The sequence below is a fragment of the Anthonomus grandis genome, chromosome 5 (assembly GCF_022605725.1).
Source record: "Anthonomus grandis grandis chromosome 5, icAntGran1.3, whole genome shotgun sequence".
In the NCBI taxonomy this organism is placed as follows: Eukaryota; Metazoa; Arthropoda; class Insecta; order Coleoptera; family Curculionidae; genus Anthonomus; species Anthonomus grandis.
In genome coordinates, this window is record NC_065550.1 from 28503344 (window position 1) to 28525417 (window position 22074).

General features: G+C 31.2%; 2 protein-coding genes across 8 annotated transcripts in view; one reads left to right on the plus strand and one right to left on the minus strand.

The window, feature by feature from the left end:
- Positions 1-17724, plus strand: part of LOC126735932 (CWF19-like protein 1) — a 53863-nt gene extending 36139 nt beyond the window's left edge. For 2 of the 3 annotated variants that reach the window (XR_007660552.1, XM_050440057.1), the window contains one exon: positions 17447-17724. The gene's annotated coding sequence lies outside the window, so the exon portion shown is untranslated. Of the gene's footprint in view, positions 1-11128; positions 11320-17446 lie in introns of those variants that run through there. The other variant, XM_050440058.1, reaches the window with a different exon arrangement.
- LOC126735931 (cell adhesion molecule Dscam2) overlaps positions 1-22074 on the minus strand; it is a 241220-nt gene that overhangs the window by 17893 nt on the left and 201253 nt on the right. For all 5 annotated transcript variants that reach the window (XM_050440056.1, XM_050440054.1, XM_050440055.1 and 2 more), the window contains exons 15-29: positions 21834-21974; positions 17744-17809; positions 17408-17638; positions 13816-13983; positions 13346-13602; positions 7373-7583; positions 7162-7317; positions 6772-7016; positions 2925-3146; positions 2707-2867; positions 2515-2655; positions 2378-2460; positions 2203-2320; positions 1681-1856; positions 1494-1628 (exon numbers count right to left, since the gene is read on the minus strand). In XM_050440056.1, the coding sequence (XP_050296013.1) occupies positions 1494-1628; positions 1681-1856; positions 2203-2320; positions 2378-2460; positions 2515-2655; positions 2707-2867; positions 2925-3146; positions 6772-7016; positions 7162-7317; positions 7373-7583; positions 13346-13602; positions 13816-13983; positions 17408-17638; positions 17744-17809; positions 21834-21974 (2511 nt within the window). The remainder of the gene's footprint in view (positions 1-1493; positions 1629-1680; positions 1857-2202; positions 2321-2377; positions 2461-2514; positions 2656-2706; positions 2868-2924; positions 3147-6771; positions 7017-7161; positions 7318-7372; positions 7584-13345; positions 13603-13815; positions 13984-17407; positions 17639-17743; positions 17810-21833; positions 21975-22074) is intronic.

Below are 22074 nucleotides of genomic sequence, written 5' to 3' on the forward strand. Positions count from 1 at the left end.
ATTAATAAATTTTCCGCGCCAAACAATCCTCCTTTATATTATACCAGCAACCTCAGAAATTCCTCAGAAACTTCGGAGAGTCAGACGATTTTCTCCGAAGTACGCGTCGACGCACGAGCACGAGAAACAGCGCGACGAACCGAGGTAATTCGATTGCTTATAGTCCGGGGGCGAATGGTGGCGTACGAGTAACGCTGTAACATTTCGATGTAATAGGTCGGACATTTACTTAATATTACATATATTAAATTTTCGTATATGTACCAGTAACACCTATAAGTAGGCGTTTCATTTTGGCTGTTTATTTTTATCTTAGGTAACTTTATTCTTATAGGGTCCACATGCATTCATTTATTATGACTGCTGGCGGAGCCCTACCGGAGCTTGCGCGGAGCACACTTTGATTAACGCTGCTCTACAGCATATTGATTTGTCTGATTGCAATCTTTACTATTAAAAACAAAATAGGTTTAGGTACTATTCCATGTGGTAGCCCTATTTTTTTTACTTATCACAAGAACATGTCTAAAAAGCTTTACTTAATACATTTATAGTATTCAAACCCAATTTAAATTTGTTTAATAAAATAATTATGTTGTCAAAGTTTTTCTTTATTCTTCTAATATTAAGATGTTATAGATTAAAGATATTGGTCTCTACACTTACTACACTAAATAGCATATCAAGCAGCGTGTATTTTCTTTCTTCATTCTTTTTAATATAAGTTACTTTAAATTCGTCTCTCTATTCTGTTTGTCTAATTTTGGTTTCAATGTCGTCCTGTATAGCCTATTATTTTAATGCAAGATTTTATATTTTTGGTATGTAAACACCAATTTCATACCCTTATTTTGTTTTAAGACAGGATAATTTATTTCTTCGTTTGTATTACGTTTTACAAGTACATTCCCATTTTTAGTGCTATTTATTTTTTTAACACCTATTTGGGTCATCATTCAGGCTAATTTTCTCCTAAAATAATTGCAATGTCTTATAATAAAAATTTTCTAACAAAGTTGGAAATAAGAAATACCTCAACCAAAGCTGCCTTAATTACCCAAATCCTTCACTCAGAATCACGTTTTTACCTTCAAATCTATCATCGCGAATTTCTCTATACTTATGTAAAAAATTTTAAAATATTTAAAGCGGCTCCTGTGCTACGCCTATAAATGTCTAATTAACAAAAATTTTGATGTTGCCAATATGTGTTTCACAAACCTCAAATTGAATGGCTCTTGGACATTGGTTGACCAAATTCACCCTAACTCAGAAAATTTTAAGGTACAAGAATCTTTCCGATATTGAACTATTTATTGTGTAAGTAGTGCTCTTTCTTTGACTATAATCCCTTTAAGAATATTTCAATCATTTCATGTAAATATTGCCAAGAACAATAAAAAGAAAATTAGCAAAAAATGCTTCAATCAAAATTCTTAATCCAGACTCACGCTTCTACTCAACATTTATAAAAAAAACTCTCAAAAACTTACTTCTTCTATAAACCAGTGCCGCAAAAATAGCCCCAGAGATGCTCAAAGATGACACTATAGGCACCAAAACCTTGGCATTCAAATACATCGATTCATCTCCGGAGTGCGATACGGGAGGAGTGATTTCTGGAATACCTGAAAACCGAATATCTTAATCACAGAGCCACCAGTAATTAATAATTCTTACTTCCTGCAAATGTTAACGTGGTGAAATTATACAGCGCCTCAGCATCTCCGGCATTATTACTCGCAATAACTTTTATTTGATATTCCGTGGCCGGAAACAGATCTACGATGCTGTAGATCCTTTCTGTAGGTTTCAGGTGGTTAGAAGCGGTTGTCCAAGAGCTATGACGTATAGGTCTGAAAAAAATCGAATTATTGCACTTGAATTATTGGAGAAATAGTCCAGATTTTCTCAAAGAGACCGGCTTACGTTAAATAGTAATTAAATAAACTCTAAGTCACAGGTCTCCAATTTATTAAATTAAAGTCAAAGGATTACGTGTTTCGCCCATACTAGGCATCATCAGATCCACTTGTGTAGTCACCAATAAAAAGAACGAAAAAAGAAGCAGGAAACAACACTACATGATACAAGTTGAGGGTAGAAATTAAGTTAAAACTGGTAAAATCGGACGGAGACTAGTTACTACATTTTAAAATTATATAATATTATTTTACATTTCTATTTTTCAAGGGTTTTTACCTGTAAAAGATAGCAAAATGGCCGATTCCACACCCCCCGTCACCCCATGAGTCTAACCATATGGTGGCCACAGTGGCGTTCATCGTTAACATTTGTGATTGCTTAGGCTGCACTGGCACTAATCGAAAATAAAAATGATCTAATGCAATTTTTTAAATGTTTTTTTAAGGCTCACCAGTTCCTTTTGTATGGGCTGTCACTATATCACATGGCAGTCCGGTGCCTATTCGGTTAAATGCTGTGATATAAAGAAGATACCTGCAAAAAAGCATACTGAATATCGCAATTTTACTTAAAACTCCGATTGCTTACCTACTGCCACACCAAAGGTTCCTAAGCATATGCTCGTCAGTCCTGGCAGGGATTTGCAACTCCTCCCAATCTCCGTGATCCCTTTTATAATTTATAACGTAACCCAGTATTGGTGAACCTCCATTTCCTTGGTCTGTCCAACTAAATGATCAAATATTACGTAAGTGTAGAGTTACTCAAGTTAATGCTCACCTCAAATGTAAGCTGTCAGTAAAAGCCTCCACCACACTTAAAACAGGCGCTTCTGGAGGTACCAGAACCTTTAGGGTATAAACTATTTCATCCCTTCCATACTGGTTCTCGACGGCACAAGAGTAATTCGCTTGGTCCACACTTTGAATATCTTTTATCACCTTAAAATAAGTACCTCATTGTGCATTTGATTTACAAAGAGTTAAATTTTTGATTACCAATGTGGCATTTGGAAAAATATTCCTTCTTCCTCCCTCTTCTAAAGGAAGGTCGTTTATTTTCCAGACTGCGTTGGGAGAAGGTATCCCCACCCTTTTACAGTGGAGATAAATGTCCTGTTTCCATGCACTAATCACTTTTCTACCAAACGAAGCGATTTTCGCCGGAACGTTTTTTGATGGGGAGACTGTGATGACTCTTGTGCTCTCACCTTCTCCTATCTGCCAGAAAAGGAAAGTTTATTGAAAAAATACTTAATAAAATGGTTGTATTTACAAGGGAATTTGGAGGAAACTTTTTGGTAGAGAAATTTATCGTCTTTCATATGAGGTTTTTGTAAAGCCTTTTTTTTACTCCATTTTAATAACCTAAAAATGGTTGTACTTACAAGGAAATCTGTAAGAACCTTTTTGATAAAGCACCTCCTGAACAAACTTTGCATTTTTCGGGGCAATTCGGGTATTTTTCAAATTTTTCCAGGCAATGAAAAAAGTTTCAACATCTTTTAAGCTCTTGCCTTAATTTATCTGTTTTTCCAGACAATAAATATTTTCTTATAAGTTTCTAGAATAATATCTCTTTTCTTCCAGATAATTGGGATCAACTTTTCAATTTTTTCAGGCAGCTGAAACTTTTTATGCAAAGATTTGAAATTTCTGGAATATTTTCTCACTAGTGCCATTTTTCAATTTTTTTGTGATCGAAATCTGACGTATTGGTGTAAGTGATTTTTCAAGCGTTTTAAGGTCCTGGACAAATTTCTCATTTTTTCCAGGCAGCTCGTGTACTTCCAGGCAGTTAAAATAATCTTTACGTCTTTCAGACTTTTGCCTTAATGTCTTACTTCGCTAACATCGTTTTATAAGATTTTAAAATATTTAGATTCTTGTAAAGCCTTTGACAGTATCAAGATTTTTTCATTTCATTGAAAAATTGTTCAACACCTCCAAATATGTTGTGTTTACAAAGAAACTTGTAACAACCTTTTTGGTAGAGAAACTCATCGGCTTTCATATCAATCTTTTAATAGTATGAAGATTTTTTCACTCTTGAAAAACTACTCAATAACTCCAAAATTGGTGTGCTTACAAGGAAACTCGTAAGAACCTTTTTGGTAAAGAAACTCATCAGCTTTCATATGAAACTAAAATCATTAAAATCGTAGCATGAATTTTCAAAATATTTAGATTTTTGTAAAGCCTTTGACAGTATCAAGATGTTTTCGTTCTATTGAAAAGATGCGATAACTCCAAAATTGTATTTAAAAGAAAGCCTGTAAGAACCTTTTTGCTAGAGAAACTCATCGGCTTTCATATGAAATGAAAATCAATGAAATCGTTATATGTATTCAAATTATTTAGATTTTTGAAAAGCCTTTGATAGTATCAAGATTTTTTCACTCCATTGAAAAACTGCACAATAACTCCAAAATTGTTATATTTACCAGGAAACCTCTAAGAACCTTTTTGGTAGAGAAACTTATCAGCTTTCATACGAAACTAAGACCAATAAAATCGTTACATAAGTTTTTAGAATATTAAGATTTTTGCTAAGCCTTTGATCGTATCAAGATTCTTACACTCCATTGAAAAACTGCTCAATAACTTCAAAATTGTTGTTTTTTCAAGAAAACTTGTAAAAACCTTTTGGTGGAGAAATTTATCGGCTTTCATGTCATACTAAAATCAATGAAATCGTTATATGATTTCAAAATATTTAGATTTTTGTAAAGCCTTTGATAGTATAAAGATTTTTTCACTCCATTGAAAAATTGCTCAATAACTTTAAAATTGTTGTATTTACAAGGAAACCTGTAAGAACCTTTTTGGTAGAGAAACTCATCGGCTTTCATGTGAAAATAAATAATAAGATCATTGCATGGGTTTTCAAAATATTTAGATTGTTGTAAAGCCTTTGATAGTATCAAGATTTTTTTCACTCCATTGAGAAACTACTCGATAACTCCACAAAATTGTTGTATCTACAAGGATGTCTGTAAGAACCTTTTTGGTAAAGAGAGTCATCAGCGAATGAAATCATATGAACTTACAACTTCCTTGTAAATATAGCCATTTTGGAGTTATTGAGTAGTTTTTCAATGGAGTATTAACAATGTATTACAATTTTAATGCAGAATCAAAGTTAAAAATATTTCCGGTAAAATTAAAAATGCCAAAACTATTAAAACGACCCTGCCATGTTACCAAATTTTTCTATTTATAGATGTCCTAGAATCAATTGATGCAGTTTCCAGAGAAGAAGCACGTATAATAAACGAAACATATAAAATACTTTAATAAATATCACGCTTATAAAAGTTTCCACTATACAAAAAGAATTTCTAAAGGTTTTAAAGTCACTTTAGTAAATTAAATTCTCCCTCTGGCCTATCACCTATCTTTTCCTATGCTGTAGTCTGTCCAATTTAATGAGTACAGCTCAACTTCATAATGATGTCATGTGAAAAAAGGTAGACATAAAAATTAGTTTTTTATGTTGGTCCTGTTAGATATTTAAACTTATTCCAGCTTCCAGGATCTGGAAAAATCTTAATGAAATAACACTTTTAATGTGTAATAAATTTGAAAAAAAAAGTATCATTTCATAACGGTCTAAGCATACACTTCCACAATATGATGGATAAATTTAAAAAATGTAATCAAAGCAATAGAAAAGTGACTGGAGGAAGCCAGGACGGACCTGACAAAAGCTCTGAGATTAAAGAAAATATGGAAGATTTAGCCCCTATTCCAGAAAAAGTTGATGATATAATACAGGAAACTTAAAAGAGAAACTGAGTTGAAAAAAAGTCAGAAACGACTACTAAAAGGTGTATATTGAAAATGAGCATGAACTACATCTTGATAAAAATGGCAATTATCGATACGAATAAACATATTAACATTGACAAGGCAAGAACTGATTCAGTTGATCGACAGTTATTCCAAGAACTAATAAATGACGTCAACAATGTTGAGGACACTTAGAAAAAATTCGAAATAATCGAGAAATTCACGCCAAGGTACAGGGGTGATACCTAGGATAAACCAAGCCAAAATTGAAAATTCGAGGTAAGATTGTGATTCTAATATAACTGAAGGAACACTAAAGGGAATAATTGATTTGGAAACTTCTAGTGATACAAAAGATGTAGCTGTTGCGTAAAAACCTGCTGGTTTAGTCAAGGATAATAAAAAAGCGTACCATGAATTTTCAAAGAACTTGCAAGAACCTTTTTGGTGAAGATACTTATCGGCTTTCATATGAAACTAAAATCAATAAAATCGTTGCATGAGCCTTCAAAATATTTAGATTTTTGTATAGCTTTTGATACTATCAAGATTTTTCCACTTCATTGAAAAAGAGCTCAATAACTCCAAAATTAGTTCATTTATAAGGAAACTTGTAAAAGCCTTTTTGGTAAAGAAACTTATCGGCTTTTATGTGAAACTAGAATCAATAAAATTGTTGCATGAGTTTTCAAATTACTAAGATATATGTGAAGCCCTTAACAGTATCAAAATTTTTTCACTCTATTGAAAAACTACTCTATACCTCCAAAATGGTTATATTTACAAAAAAATCTGTAAGAACCTTTTTGGTAAAGAAACTCATTGGCTTTCATATGGAATTAAAATCAATAAAATCGTTGCATGAGTTTTCGAAATATATAGATTTTTGTAAAGCCTTTGACAGTATCTGAATTTTTTCACTAAATTGCAAAATTTCCTATTAACTCCAAAACGACTGTATTTACAAGAAAGCTTGTTACAGCATTTTTGTTCAATAAAACTCATCGGCTCTTCAACTAATAACTAAAATTTTAAAAAAATAGTTAGATCTTACCCTAGTGGATGCAGTTATCCAGAACTGTAAAGTGCTTGACTCGTGAGTCCTTGACACCTCGTACATTTCAGTCGTGGGGCTGAGGGCCCTTTTATGGGTTCCCTCCTCTTGTCCATCCTCTACCACGCTCATATAAAACGTGTATCCAGTGAGTGGTCCATTGCTAAACTTGGGAGGAAGCCAAGCCACAAGGATTTTGTTGGGGCCACTTAGGACTGCTTTTATTTGGGCTGGGGCGGATGGCACTAGAACAAACTACAGATTAGATATAGAACCGCAATATCTGCTAGAATTGATTGACTTTTTGAAAAGTAAATATAAAAACCGAGGAAAGCGTTTGACACAGTCGATCTTGGAAATTTTTTAAGAGACTATTGAAATTATACTAACCATCCTCCTCTGTTTGACAATACACAGGACTGGATCTCACCCCATCACCACTACTAGTATACGCCAAAACAGTCATGCTATAATTCGTAAATTTCCTTAAACCTGATATGGTGGTTCTCATTTGGGTGACCATTTTGGTTTGTTGGTCGTCATTATCTACAAAAATGCCCTTAATAGTATTTGAAATTATAACTTTAATCACCACTTATACCATAATACTCTCCAACTGAATGGTAAGTAACTTTGAATCCTTGTATAATACCGTTTCTGCCCTTTGGCAAGGGCGGCTCCCATGATATGTGTAACGATTGAGCATTTAACACTGAACACTGGACGTTTTCCGGTGGTAATGTGGGGGCATCTTCTAAAGTTCTTGCAGTGACTGGTTCACTCGCTGGTCCAGACCCTCTGCTGTTATATGCCTGGAAAATATGGTTTTTTGAGGCTGTTTTCACAGGGTGTTCGCATTAAGGTGTAAAAACATGATTTTTTTCATAATAATTGGTATTTTTTGATGATTTTTTGAGCTTAAATTTTCCCTTTCCCGGAAAGTGTCTGGTCTTTTAACAGGAACTAAACTTCCCTTCAGTGAGGCAGAAAGTAATCGTGATTCTTGTATGAGATTACAGTCATCAGAATGCAAACGAATAAACTGAACTATTAATTTCGATATGGATCTTTGAGGTACTCCCAGGGAACTGTTCTGAACCTAAGAGTAAGTAATTCACTTTTTGGTCTATCTTAAATAAGAACTGATCATTAACAGAATCTCTCAACTCATACTCACTGATTATTGGTAAAAGTGAATTATATCAAAAGGTTTGGACAGATAGATATGGAACTACGAGCAATCCCTTGTTAATTAGTCTCTAAAGCTGGATTTTGCGTCTGTTCAAATACAACTTGCTGATTGATTAATTTTTTTTATTTACTCAATATTTCTTTTTTATGATTTTGTAGTAATTTTTTCTTGTTCTGAAATACCCAATGCGTGAAAATTAAAAAAAAAATTCGATTTTGAAATTTGAAAATGGATAAAGTGATGAACTTAATAATGATTGATGAAATGAAATAAATCAATAAATTAATGAGAAAATTAAACATGAAAAAAATTGTACTGGTATCCGATATTTCAAGGATTTAAGATCCAAATATCCTTAAGAAAATAATAAATTAATCATCTAGGAACTTAAGAAGTTCAATAAATAAAATTCCAAAACTAAAGGACTAAATATTCTTAAAAAAAATTGTCGTCTAGGAATTTAGAAAATGAATAAATGAAACTCTAGGGGAATTTAAAAAGAAATAGTATTGGCATCCAATAGTCCAAGGATTCAAGATCCAAGACTAAAATTCAAGTATCCTTAAAAAAAAATAGTCATCTAGGAACTTAAGAAATTTAACGAATGAAACTCCAAGGGTTCAAGATCGAAGACTAAAAGTCTAAATAGAACTTCAAATGTTTAATAATTTAAACTCCAAGAATTCAAGATCCAAGACTAAAAGTCAAGTATCCTTAAAAAAAAATAATTAATCATCTAGGAATTTAGAAAATATGAAAATGAAGCTTCAAGGGAAATTTTAAAATAAAAAATAGTATTTGCATCCAATACTCCAAGGATTCAAGGTCCAAGACTAAAAATCTAAATATACTTAAAAAAAATAGTCATTTAGGAACTTAAGAAAATTAACAAATGAAACTCCAAGGGTTCAAGATCGAATACTAAAAGTCTGAATAGAACTTCAAATTTTTAATAATTTAAACTCCAAGAATTCAAGATCCAAGACTAAAAGTCAAGTATCCTTAAAAAAATAAATTAGTTATCTAGGAATTTATAAAATATGAAAATGAAGCTTCAAGGGAAATTTTAAAAATAAAAAAATAATATTTGCATCCAATACTCCAAGGATTCAACGTCCAAGACTAAAATTCAAGTATCCTTAAAAAACAATAATAAATTAATCGTCTAAGAACTTAAAAAATTCAATAAATGAAACTCCAAGGATTCAACATCCAAGACTAAAAATCTAAATATCCTTAAAAAAAAATAGTCATCTAGGAACTTAAGAAATTTAACAAATGAAACTCCAAGGGTTCAAGATCGAAGACTAAAAGTCAAGTATCCTTAAAAAAAAATTAATCATCTAGAAATTTAGAAAATATGAAAATAAAACTTCAAGGGAAATTTTAAAAATAAAAAAATAGTATTGGCATCCAATACTCCAAGGATTCAAGGTCCAAGACTAAAATGCAAGTATCCTTAAAAAACAATAATAAATTAATCGTCTAAGAACTTAAAAAATTCAATAAATAGAACTCCAAGGATTCAACATCCAAAACAAAGGTAAGGACACAAAGTCACGGTCTCATCAAATCCATATAATTTTTTTTTTAATTTTTTTAAAAGCTACACGTGTTTCGCTCCTATCGGAGCATCATCAGGCCTAGACCTACACAGATCACATTACAACTCACTTTTTAAAAAATTATATGGATTTGATGAGACCGTGACTTTGTGTTCTTACCTTTGTTTTGTTTTCGTTTGGTCTCTTAGACAAAAATGGATGATACGTTTCTATTCAACATCCAAGACTAAAAATCTAAATATCGTTAAAAATAATAATTTAGCTATCTAGGAACTTATGAAATTCAATAAATGAAACTCCAAGAAATTCAAGATCGAAGACTAAAAGTCTAAATATCCTTAAACAAAAAAAAAGTCGTCTAAGAACTTCAAATGTTTAATCATTTAAACTCCAAGAATTCAAGATCCAAGACTAAAAGTTTAAATTTTCTTAAAAAAATAATAAGTTAGTTATGTAGGACCTAAAAAAAACTAAATAAAACTCCAAGGGAAATTTAAAAATAAAGCGCTAAATAGTATCGGCATCCAATTCTCTCAAGATTTAAGATCTAGGAGTCAAGTATCCTTAAAAAATCAGTGATTAATTTGTCGTCTAAGAACTTAAGAAATTTAATAAATAAAACTATAAGGATTTAAGATCCAAGACTAAAAATCTAAATATCGTTAAAAAAAACTAGTCTAGGAACTTTCAATTCAAAATTCAAAAATTTCAATTGATGAAACTGCAAGTGGGATTTAAAAATTAAAAATCTAAGATCTAAAACTGTCTGAATCTTTAAGAAAATAATAAAATAGTCATTTAGAAACTTAAGAATTTCAATACCTATATGGAATCCAAGGATTCAAGATCCTAGACTAAAAATCTAAATATCCTTATAATATTATAAATTAGTTATTTGGTAACTTAAAAAATTCAATAAATAAAACTGCAAGAATTTACGATCTAATACTAAAAATATAAATATTCTTTAAAAAAAAACTATTAAATTCGCGTCTAGGAACTAGAAATTCAATAACTGATACTCCAAGAACTTAAGATTCAATACTGAAACTCCAAAAATCCTTTAAAAAAATTATAAATTAGTCATCTAGAAACTTAAAAAAATTAATAAATTACTTAAAAATAATACAGGAATTTAATAAATTCAATAAATAAGAAAATTACACTTCAAAAGGGGATATACACATCAAAAAATTAACATTGATATCGGATACTTAACACGTTAACTGCCACAATACAATTTTTTTTTTACCCCACGAGCCAAAAGCTGTTTTTTATTTGTTTCACTTCCAAAATAATAAAAATGATGACCCACAATGACCTACTTGTCAATACCTGTCAAAAATTGTGTTTTTGAACATGAATCAAGTGTCTCATAAGGCCTGGCTGACGAAAATTGCACAGTAGGCCACGTGAATCATACTTGATTCAAAACAAAACTAGCCTATTCTTGTTGTTTATCGTCATTTATGTGTGATCAGTCAAACAGTAAAAAACTTGTGTTTTGAAAAGGTGTGTGTTTTTATATTTGTTTATTAGCGGTCTTTATTATTGACTAAGGTAAGATTTTATCGCAAATCTTGTTTTTTGCTAATTTTAGATAGTTATAATAAAGAACAGCAGCGTCTTGAGAATGAGCGAAGAGATTCACAAATAAACGCAAATCGAGTGAAACATATTTTGGGAGACGTCGGTACTGCTAACCGGCGAAGATGCTGCTTTTGTTATTCCAAAATATCCCAAGAAAAGGGCAGGTCTGTGGCAGCTAAAAATTCTGCACAAACTAGATGGAAGTGCATTCAGTGCCTTAAGTACTACTGCGTGAGTTGTTTCACCGAGTGTCATGTCTGCTTAAAAGAATAATTATTTTTATGCTTTTAAAAACTGTGTACCTTGTATACCTAATCTGTACTTTAAGCTTTTAAAATGTATTTAATTTTTCCGAATAAAAATATCTTCAAAAATAAATTTTGTTTTTGTTCGATAAATAAAATTAAAAAACCTTGCATTTAACGCCATATATACAAAAATTTCGTGTGCTAATCATTACATTTTATACGCCAGGCCACGATTTTTAAATTATCATTGATTTATATGGCTACTGAGCTGAGAATCACCGGCGAGTTACAGGCATAATTACAATAATTTTCCTGTGAATCACGGCTGATTCACGTGGCATAAACTAATATGATAACTGTGAGACACACTTGATTCACGTGGCAGTTAACGTGTTAAAGGATTCAAAAGCCAAGGCTAAAAATTTAATTATTCTTGAAAATGAAAAAAATTAATAAAATAATAAGAAAATGAGACTCTAATGGAGATTTGTGCAAATGAAAAAGTCAGTATTGAATTATATTGGATATTCCAAGAATTTAAAAGCCAAAACTTAAAGTCTAAATATCCCTGAAAAAACAATAAATTTGTCATATAGGAATGTAAAAAATTCAATAGGTAAGAAAATGAGACTTCAAGGGGGATTTGTACATCAAAAAACTAGTATTGGTCTTCGATATTCCAATCATTCAAGAGCCGAGTTTAAAAGTCTAAAAACGCAACAAATTTTGAGCCTAGAATAATAAGAAATTCAACAATAAAGAAAATAAAAGGATGATACACAAATTAAAAAAAAATGTAATAGCATCCAATATTCCAAGGATTCTAGAGTCAAGACTAAAAGTCTAATTATCCTTGAAAAAACAACAAACTTATTGTTTAGAAATTTATAATAAATTCAATAAATAAGAAAATGACACTTCAAATGGGGATATGCATATCAAAGAATTAACACTGATATCGGATATTTCAAGGATTCAAAATCCAAGGCTAAAAATTTAATTATTCTTGAAAATTAAAAAAATAAATAAAATGATAAGAAAATGAGACTCTAATGGAGATTTTTGCAAATGAAAAAATTAGTATTGAATTATATTGAATATTTCATGAATTTAAAAGCCAAAACTTAAACTTTAAATATCCTTGAAAAAACAATAAATTTTTCATATAGGAATGTAAAAAATTCAATCGGTAAGAAAATGAGACTTCAAGGGGGATTTGTACATCAAAAAACTGGTATTGGTCTTCGATATTCCAAGCATTCAAGAGCCGAGTTTAAAACTCTAAGAACGCAATAAATTCTGAATAATAAGAAATTCTACAAAAAAGAAAATAAAATGCCAAGGATGATACACAAATAAAAAAAAATTATTGTCATTCAATATTCAAGAGTCAGGACTAAAAGTCTAATTATCCTCGAAAGAATAAGAAACTTATCCTTTAGGAATGAAAAAATTAGTGCTGGTATTTAAAATTCCAATAATCAACATATAATATACAATACAATATTCCAAGAGCCAAGACCAAAAGTCTCAAAAATCAAAACTCTTAAAAAACGCTATAAATAAGAAAATAATACTCACAACAAAGTATTATTATCAATTAATGCTATTTCGAAACTAGGCTATTTCGAAGCTATGCATTTTTGGACCCATGTACTTCATCTCAGAAAAATGAAAATCCTCAACCTATGAAATTTTCAAAGAATTTTCCAATTTCGAAGATGTGTAGCGAGAAATCTAACGTCTCATAATGTCTACGGATAATACCTCACCTGAAATTAGAGTACAGTTTTCTATTCTGAAACTGTACTCTAATTTCAGGTAAGGCATAGCGAGAGGCCAGGCGAATCTTAGTCTTAAACTTGGTTTTGTAAAACTCTCATTTTAAACACCAAACTACTCAAAAAATAAAACATCGAAAAAAAAAAACAAATTTTTTACCTTAACCCACTAGATGAAAAACTACCCTCATATCATACCTGTACAATAATGCTGTAGGTGGTAAACTTGGCTAACCCTTGCAAAACAGCTTCGCCCCCATAATGAGCTCGCACCTCAACACTTTTAAATACGTAACTCTGTGATACACTATTGTCCTCATCCAGTTCCTGATAACCGACGTGGTACCCAAGTAGATTTCCATTCCATGTTTCTCTGGGAGGTGGTTCCCATGTCACCACCAGCTCGGTAGACGTTTTTGCTTCGGCACGGATGTCTATTGGGGAACCGTTAGGAACTAAAACAAAAAATTAGAGAACTCGAAGACCCTTCTCCTTTATGTGAATTTCATATAAAGTTCTATTCATATTTTTCTTTTTTAAAATTTACAGTTTAAATGTTGTTTGATAAAAAAATCTCTGCATTTACATTAGTTTTAATATATTCAATCATATGCGTCCGGACTATTGCGGCTTTAGATCAAAGAAAATATCATTCACAACAGCTATACCTTCTTCCAGTGTATTCACTTGTACAATCTGACTGGGTTCACTTAGACCTAGACGATTCTCAGCCAAAACTCTTACATGGTAAACCTGTGCTGGTCTCAAGTTTGATATGGTACCACTGGTTTGGGAACCTGGTACCGTCACTTTTGCCGGCTGATTTGGCCAAGCTTCTGAAATATCAAAAACATTTTTTATGAACCACTGGTGAGATAATATAATATAGAGTAGATTGTTTCTATATCGTTGTTTTATATTAGGGTTTTACAAAGCTTTATAGAAGTAAGTGAGCAAAAAAAGTATTGGAATATTGCAATGGAAATTATGCATAAAAATAAAAAATAAATCTCTTTATAGATCTCCCAATTTATTAAAACTAGACTTTGAGAGATTTTTTTTCATTTTGATATAAAGAAAACATTGTATATAATAAATCATTAATAGTAATAATTGGGGATTTTGATATTGATTTGAAAACACATGAGGCAAACAATCTATATAGAAATATTTTGGTTGATGTGGCTTTGAATAATATTGTTCATAATACAACTCGATTTGGTAGGGATAAAGACTCAATTATAGATTTTATATTAACCAACCATAAGAATAGTTTTAAAGTAAAGGTCCTGGTTAAATCAAAAATTACAGATCATTACATATTAGAAGTAGTATTTTGGAGAAGAATAAAAGGCTGTCAGAAAATCAATTCGGTTTTCGATCTGGCAGATCAGCAGAGGATATTAAACAAAAATATAAGACTCTAGACAAATTGATATTCGTTGATTTGGCCAAAGCCGTTGACACGGTTTGCCACTCTAAACTTTTGAGAAAACTAGAACGTCATGGAATTAGAGCAATATGTCTTAATTTACTTAAGAGTTATCTAGTGGACAGACAACAAGTAGTGCAAATAAATAAAACAAGCTCAATGCAAACAGTTACCTATGGTGTTCCTCAGGGCACAGACCTAGGCCCGCTACCACTTATTGTTTATATTTATAAACGTGTTTTCGATGACGAATGACTAGAGTCCTTGGAAATTTTGCTGATGATACCTTTATATTTGTAAAAAGGAGTTTATAGAATGAAACAGAGAAGAAAAATTTAGAGATTGGAGGCACACATAGTCAATGGTCTCAGATTATGTTTATTTTTGAAGAATTGCTTACAGATTATGCTTGTTTTGTGTACTTTTATTTTATTTAGTTTTGAAAGCGGATATAATGTGAACGTCAGCAATATTTTTTTATATATTTAGTTTTTGTTTTAACTTGAATGTTTGTGGTGTTGAATGAATAGCTTTACTGATCTGATGATGCCTTAGAGCAAAACACGTGTAATTGACTTGAGTAAATTGACTTTGCGTCCCTTCAATCTCTGAAGTTTTATTATTAAGAGGTCTCTTTGAGACAAATGGACTTTTAGAGAAGCTACTTTTTTGAACAGAGAGAAAGGCAGAATAGGAATTTTCTATAGTTAAGGAGTGGTTCGATTTTAATGACCTTACACTAACGTGGACAAGACTCTTTTCATTACTTTGTCATGTTATAAGTCAGGAATATTAATAATTTGAATATATCCGATTCTCTTAAAATAGCGGTCATAGAGTCAACTAAATATCTAGAAATCATAACTGACAAGCCTTTAAGATAGAATTTTCAAATTCAGTATCTAATTGAAAAATTAAGATAATAACGTCTTAGAAATTGCCCTAAGCTAAACGACTTAAACATTCTTTATCAAGCACTGTTTCAGTCATATTTACCTATGGACTGCGCGGATGGGGAGGTGTAAATATATATAACCTTTCTAAACTAAATTCCTTACAAAAATCGGTAATAAAAGTAATATTTCATAAAAATATTCAATAAAAAAACTACTTAAAGAATGAGGTCTTTTAAACGTAAGATAATAATTTTGTCAACGAATGACTACTAGAACATTTAAAGGAAAAGAAAACATCAAATATTACCAACATCCATACAGGACAAGAAATAAGGTTACAGAAAAATATGTAATACCGAGATCCTATAAAAAATATTACGCAGATGAGACTATTTAAATGATAAAGGAATTGATTTATAAATTGAACAGAGATAAAGGGAAATTTATTTACTTAACACGCATAGGTAATTATGATTGCATTTTTAAAATTATGTATTTAGTTCTAAGTTTTAAAAAAAATCAACAAGAGAGAAATTGTGAAATGTGACATTATCCCAAAATTGACTAATATAACTTTCCAAATCGCAACCAGGAGAAAGGAGTAAAAGAAATTGAGTATCTACAGACTTTTTTTTACAAGTGAACTGTATTTTCTCTTTATTTAATGCATACTAGCATGCTATAGATACTAATGTATCCAAGAAAGACTAAAACTCTCCAAAGTAAAGAAACTATTGATCTTACAGGTCTTTACAAGAATTTATCACTACGCATTAGTTTTTTGTATACCTAAATAATAATAATAATAATAATAGTCTTTTTATTCAAAAAAAAACAACAGATTGACAAATATTACAAATTAAAAAAAAAGGCGAAGTCTAGCCTAAGGCTACTCAAACTTAACCCTAATAAATAATAAATAAATTTCTGTAAACATACATAATAATAATAATAAAAAAAATAACACAAAGATGAAATATTATAAAGAAATAATTGTTCCCACCAAAAAAATACTTATACCCTTCTTTATACCCAACACGGGGGAGATATAAAACTCGCAACCTGCACCAAAACAATACTGTACACAAACAAACACCCTTGTATGCAATCGTATACAACCATCATGCACGCCTCTGGAGCACACGATACTAGTGAGTTAAAAAATAGGAGCTCAACTGTTCTCTAAATAAATACAACCTAAATCTTGACTTAAACGTAGTAAATCATTGTTTGGCAAGGAGTTACATGTTTTAATCGCATCGTAAGTAAAAAACTTCTTGTATGTTCTTGTATTATGTCGAGGAATAATATATTTACATTTATTTCTGGTATTTATATCATAGACGCTCATGTTGGTTTTAAACTTATTTTTTAGAGATTTAGATATGAATTTTGAATTAGTAATTAAACCATGCATAAAAACACCCAAATGTTGAATTCTACGATTTGACATATTCAACCAGTTCAAATCATTAATTTTATGTGATACGTGATCTGACTTTCTTAAATTAAAAATTAGACGAATACATGTATTCTGCAGCTTTTGAATACGATATTGTTCCGCTTGACGAACAAGGGCCATAAATAAAATGAGCATAGTTAAAGTGGGAAACTACAAGAGTTTCATATAACATTGTCATTACTTAAAAGGTTACTATTGAAATATAGATTTTTAAGCGATATGTATGACCTTTGTAGAAGTTGCTTAACATGATCGGAAAAATTAAGCTGACAATCAAGTATAACAACCAGATTACGAGCAGAATTACAACATGGTAATATTTGGTCACCTATTTTGATTTAAATATTCGTTTTGATTTCTTTTGCCAAACAGCATAGGTTTTGATTTTAATGGATTCAGTTGAAGGCCGTGTTTTTTAGAGAGATCTTTTAGGTTGATAAATGACAGATATTGCTTAATCATAATTTTACCTGCTCCTGGCTTGTACTGAATCACATAATTTGTTATAGGGCTGTTCCCCGCATAGGGATAGTTCCAGGAGATGCCGATGGTGCGTGACTGCTGATCAATGACCTTGACGTTCCTTGGGGCTTCCGGGATTTCCTGGACGATCAGCTGGATGTTCATGTCGTCACTTCCGTAGGAATTCGAGGCGGAACAGATGAAGATGCCCGTGTCTTGACGGATGGTTCTTTCTATGCCTGATAAAGGGGAATTTTTCTGTATATTTTATAGTGAAATAAAGTACTTTTTTTAATTTTTTATTAAAATAAAGGCAATGTGAGAACGTTTAGAGATTTGCTTACCTAGTTCGGAGACCATTCCGTCTGCCAAAGGTTGTTCTCTGATGGAGTATCTGCTGTCAGATCCAACTAAAAACAACATAAAATGGGAATTTTTTAAAGTGAACCGAAGGTAAAACCAACCCGTTATCATGACAAAGTCTTACTATTTCCACATGCATTCCCAAAAAACCTGTAATAACAACTTCTAAAATATATGATATTTCTGATCAATTGATAGCCTTTCCAGTGTTGAACATACCAATTTGAATGTTTCTATAAATGGGGAAACTATTTGTGTTGTTTACTATATAGGGTGTCCCCTTTCAAATGGTCAAAAATGCTAGAGTATATACAGGAGCCATAAAAAAGTAGTTTGAGATAGGTCGGAAGTGCAGTACCGTTTCCAAAATACAGGTTGAAATTTTTCAAAAAAATCGATTGTTTTCTCACTGTATTAAAAATGCTTATAGCGATTTAAATTTAATTTTTAGATTTTAAATGATAGGTGAAGAGGCAACTTTCTGAGCAATTGCAAGGGATTTGACCTATCCAGGAACGAACTTGCAGCACATGTTTGTTAATTTTTTTATAAAAAAAAGATACGCCAACGGTTTTTTGAAAAAAAAAAAAAAATTTCGAAATATTTGGTTCATTTTTAATAAGACCCATCCTTTGCATTTTTGCACTCCGATGCACCGTTTTCGTGAAAAAAAAATAAAATCTATACAAGGATCCTTAACAATTTTTTGTCACATCGAAAAGTTTAATATCATTACAACAAAAAAATAAACATTTAACTAAACAATTCAAACCAAATGCTCAAAGTATCCTTCATGCATTTCCACATATTTTCTGCACCTGTTTACCCAAGATGCTGGTACCCAAGCAAAGGCAATTAATTAATTAATTAATTTACTACTAAATTAGTGGTAATATTAAAAGTGATTTTTGCTTGATTACTGTCAGTCATTTTTCTCTTGTTTGTGTTATCGCCTTGACATTATTTGCAATTAGGTATTGTATTAATATTATTATTTATTTTATGGAAATTACCAGGAAAAACTGGCTAAAATTTTCGGAAAATAAAAACAAACTGATAAAATAAAGAACCCTGGAGGGGATTTTATTTTTTTGCACCAAAACGGTGCATCGAAGCACAAAAATGTGAGGGCTGTATTTTCTTAAAAATAAACAAAATAATTAGACTTTTTTTTTTAAACAGTGGCACCTCATTTTTTATAAAAAATTCAATGTATGTCCAACCCTGGACAAGTCAAATTACCTGCAATTTCTTAAAGAGTTGCCTCACCACCTATCATTAAAAACTTAAAAAAATCATTTAAATGGTTTTTAATGCAGAGGGAAAAAAGGCTTTCTTGAAAAATTTTAATACCCTGTGTTTTAGAAATCAGGCACTTCGGACCATCCATGTCCTATCTCAAAGCACTTTTTTTTATGGTTCCTGTACATACTGTAGCATTTTTGACCATTTGAAAGGGGACACCCTGTATGTAATTTAAATGTTATTGATATATAGAATGTCGGCAACATTTGAATTTCTTTTTTCTAATAAGGGACAACTCTAATTCTGTACGTATGTACATATTACTATTTTTAGCTTAACCATTTGTAATAATCATATATGTAATTATAAGTATATTGCTAGTTGTAGTTCTTAAGACATATTTAAATTGAATAATTACTTTTTCTTGCATATTCTTTCAATATCAATAATTGCTTTCCACGGTGAAAAACGGTCGAATAGACTTAATAATAAGCTGGAAAGTCACAATTAAGTGTTTTCCTACTGCCCAAGTACAATTTCGGTCAGTGTTTGAGTTTATATATCTGGAGGGATGGTACTTTTTCTTAAGTTGCAAGCGATTTAAAAGCTGATAATTTAAATTCATTTTACTGTACTATTAACTACCGAAACGTTGGTTCAAATTAGGTAGTTTTTAAAAAAGTAGGTCTTCTCGTTGTTTTTATCGTTTTTTAATTTCAATATTCAAAACAAAGTTAGGTAGGATATTGAAAAAAAGAAACGAGCTCAGAGATTAATAGATTAAACCTCAGCTCCTAGGTATATAAAAAAATCTATTATACCTCAAGTAAATAATTATTGCATTTAAAACTTATTGAACTTAAATTAAGTATATCAAACGGTATCATTACAGATTTGAGTTCATATTTCTTTTAAATACGTGAATAAGTCTATTTTTTTCTTCTTTTCAATTTTTTAAGCGTGTGAGATAGTAATTTCTAAATTGATTTTTGCTATAAGTGACGTAATACCCAATAAAATAAATAACTCAGATCTGATGATGCTTCATTTTAAGCGAAACATGTAACCTTTGGAACATAAAAATATTTTGAGACCGAGACTTGGTGTTCTTATTTTGTTGTTTATTAAGCCTCGGCACAGCCAACCCTAACTGTTCACTTATTGACGATTAGATAGAAACACTTCTGTACTTAGTAAAAACATTCCTCTTATCGTTCCTAAATAAAGAAATTATAAAACTCTTTTCTGTTTCCATTTGTCAGGAAATATTGCAGTGTTCAAAGATAGATTAACAAGTAAGTTCAAGGGAACAACCAAAGTCCAAGTGCAGTGCTTCAAAAACTGTTTGATACGCCATCAGGATCCAACGTGTTTTTATAGGGAAGCTTATTTTATTAAAATCTCAACCTTAGAAATACTTGTGAAGTTAAAATTTTCTGATATTATCAGGTATACCTAATAATAATGAATTATCCAGGCCCCTAGGAGTATACAGGGTGTCTCAAAGTCGAGCCTCATTATTGGGATCTCGTTAACTAGAAGATATACGAGGTCGGTTAAATTGAGGCGAAGTTACGCAATTTGGTGCTCATTAAAACGCTCTTTTGAAATTTCAAAAATTCCGAATAGTTCCGAAGATCTTTGGAAAAAACCGAATATTGGCGAAATCATTTTTATTTTTTTATGACTCTATTTGAATAGATATAACAAAATAAATGACTTTCTCATTTCTGCTTTCTCCATATTACAAAATGGTGTCGTCAGATTTTCAAAAGCGACGTTTCGAATTTGAGCTGTCATCATCAAGTTTTTCTTTTAAATACGGCCCTGAATTTTTTATTACGGATTTTAAGAGCCCCTTATGTTCCTAAACCAATGATGTATCGCACTTATTCAAAAATTTTAAGTTAATGGATATTTCCATAAGAACTCATGTGATAAAGAGAGACAAAAAATATATTTTTAATAGAATTAAAAACGTTTTCCTTACAGTGCTAGTATATTTAGTTTTAATCTTCTCCCGAAGATGCTAACATCGTTAGCGAAACACGTGTCGAGAGTAAAAATAAAGAGTTTTGGTTTGTGGTAATTTTATCTCGTAATTTTATAACGAACACTATTGGTGAATAGAAAACCCAAGGCAGAATCTAGAAGTAAGACCTCAGGGACAACAATCATTTAATATATGGGTCGGTATGTAGCACAATAAAATTATCGGTCCGTTTTTTTTTTTTTTGAAAGAAATTTAACATCCGAAAAATATACAGAATGAATAAGGACCAACATAATGGATTCCATAATGGAAGAACCTTTGGATGTATCACGTCAACTATGGTGGCAACAGAACGGTGCACCACCCCATAATGGACGATGCGTCACCAATTTATTAAATGAATGGTTCCCTAAACGTAAGGGGCTCTTAAAATCCGTAATAAAAAATCCAGGGCCGTATTTAAAAAAACAAACTTGATGATGACAGCTGAAATGCGAAACGTTGTTTTGAAAATCTGACTACACCATTTTGTAATATAGGGAAAGCAGCAATAAGAATGAGTAATTTATTTTGTTATATCTATTCAAATAGAGCCATAAAAAAATAAAAATGAGCACCAAATTGCGCAACTTTATCTCAATTTAACCGCCTCGTATCTCTTCTAGTTAACGAGATCCCAATGGTGAGGCTCGAATTTGGGACACCCTGTACATCGATTCAAAGTAATAGTTTTTAAATAATGCAAAAATTTCTTAATCGATTTTCTGACCGTTTTAAATTATTTTTTTCATTAATTAATTCATGAATAAATTATTCGATTTGATTTGACTTACCACTATCCTTAGTAATGTGCTGCACTCCAACTTTCCACACTATTTGCATCGGGGTATCTCCATTCGCCGAACATTGCAAATGGGCCTGCTCGCCTTTTATTACTTGTACTTGTTTCGATTTTTGAGCAAAATGAGCCGGAGCTATAAACGAAAATTCAACTTGGTAACAAACGACTATGAGACAGAATTATTAGATGGCGTTTTTTTCAAAGAATTCTTTCGTGACAGAGTCGTTTTATAT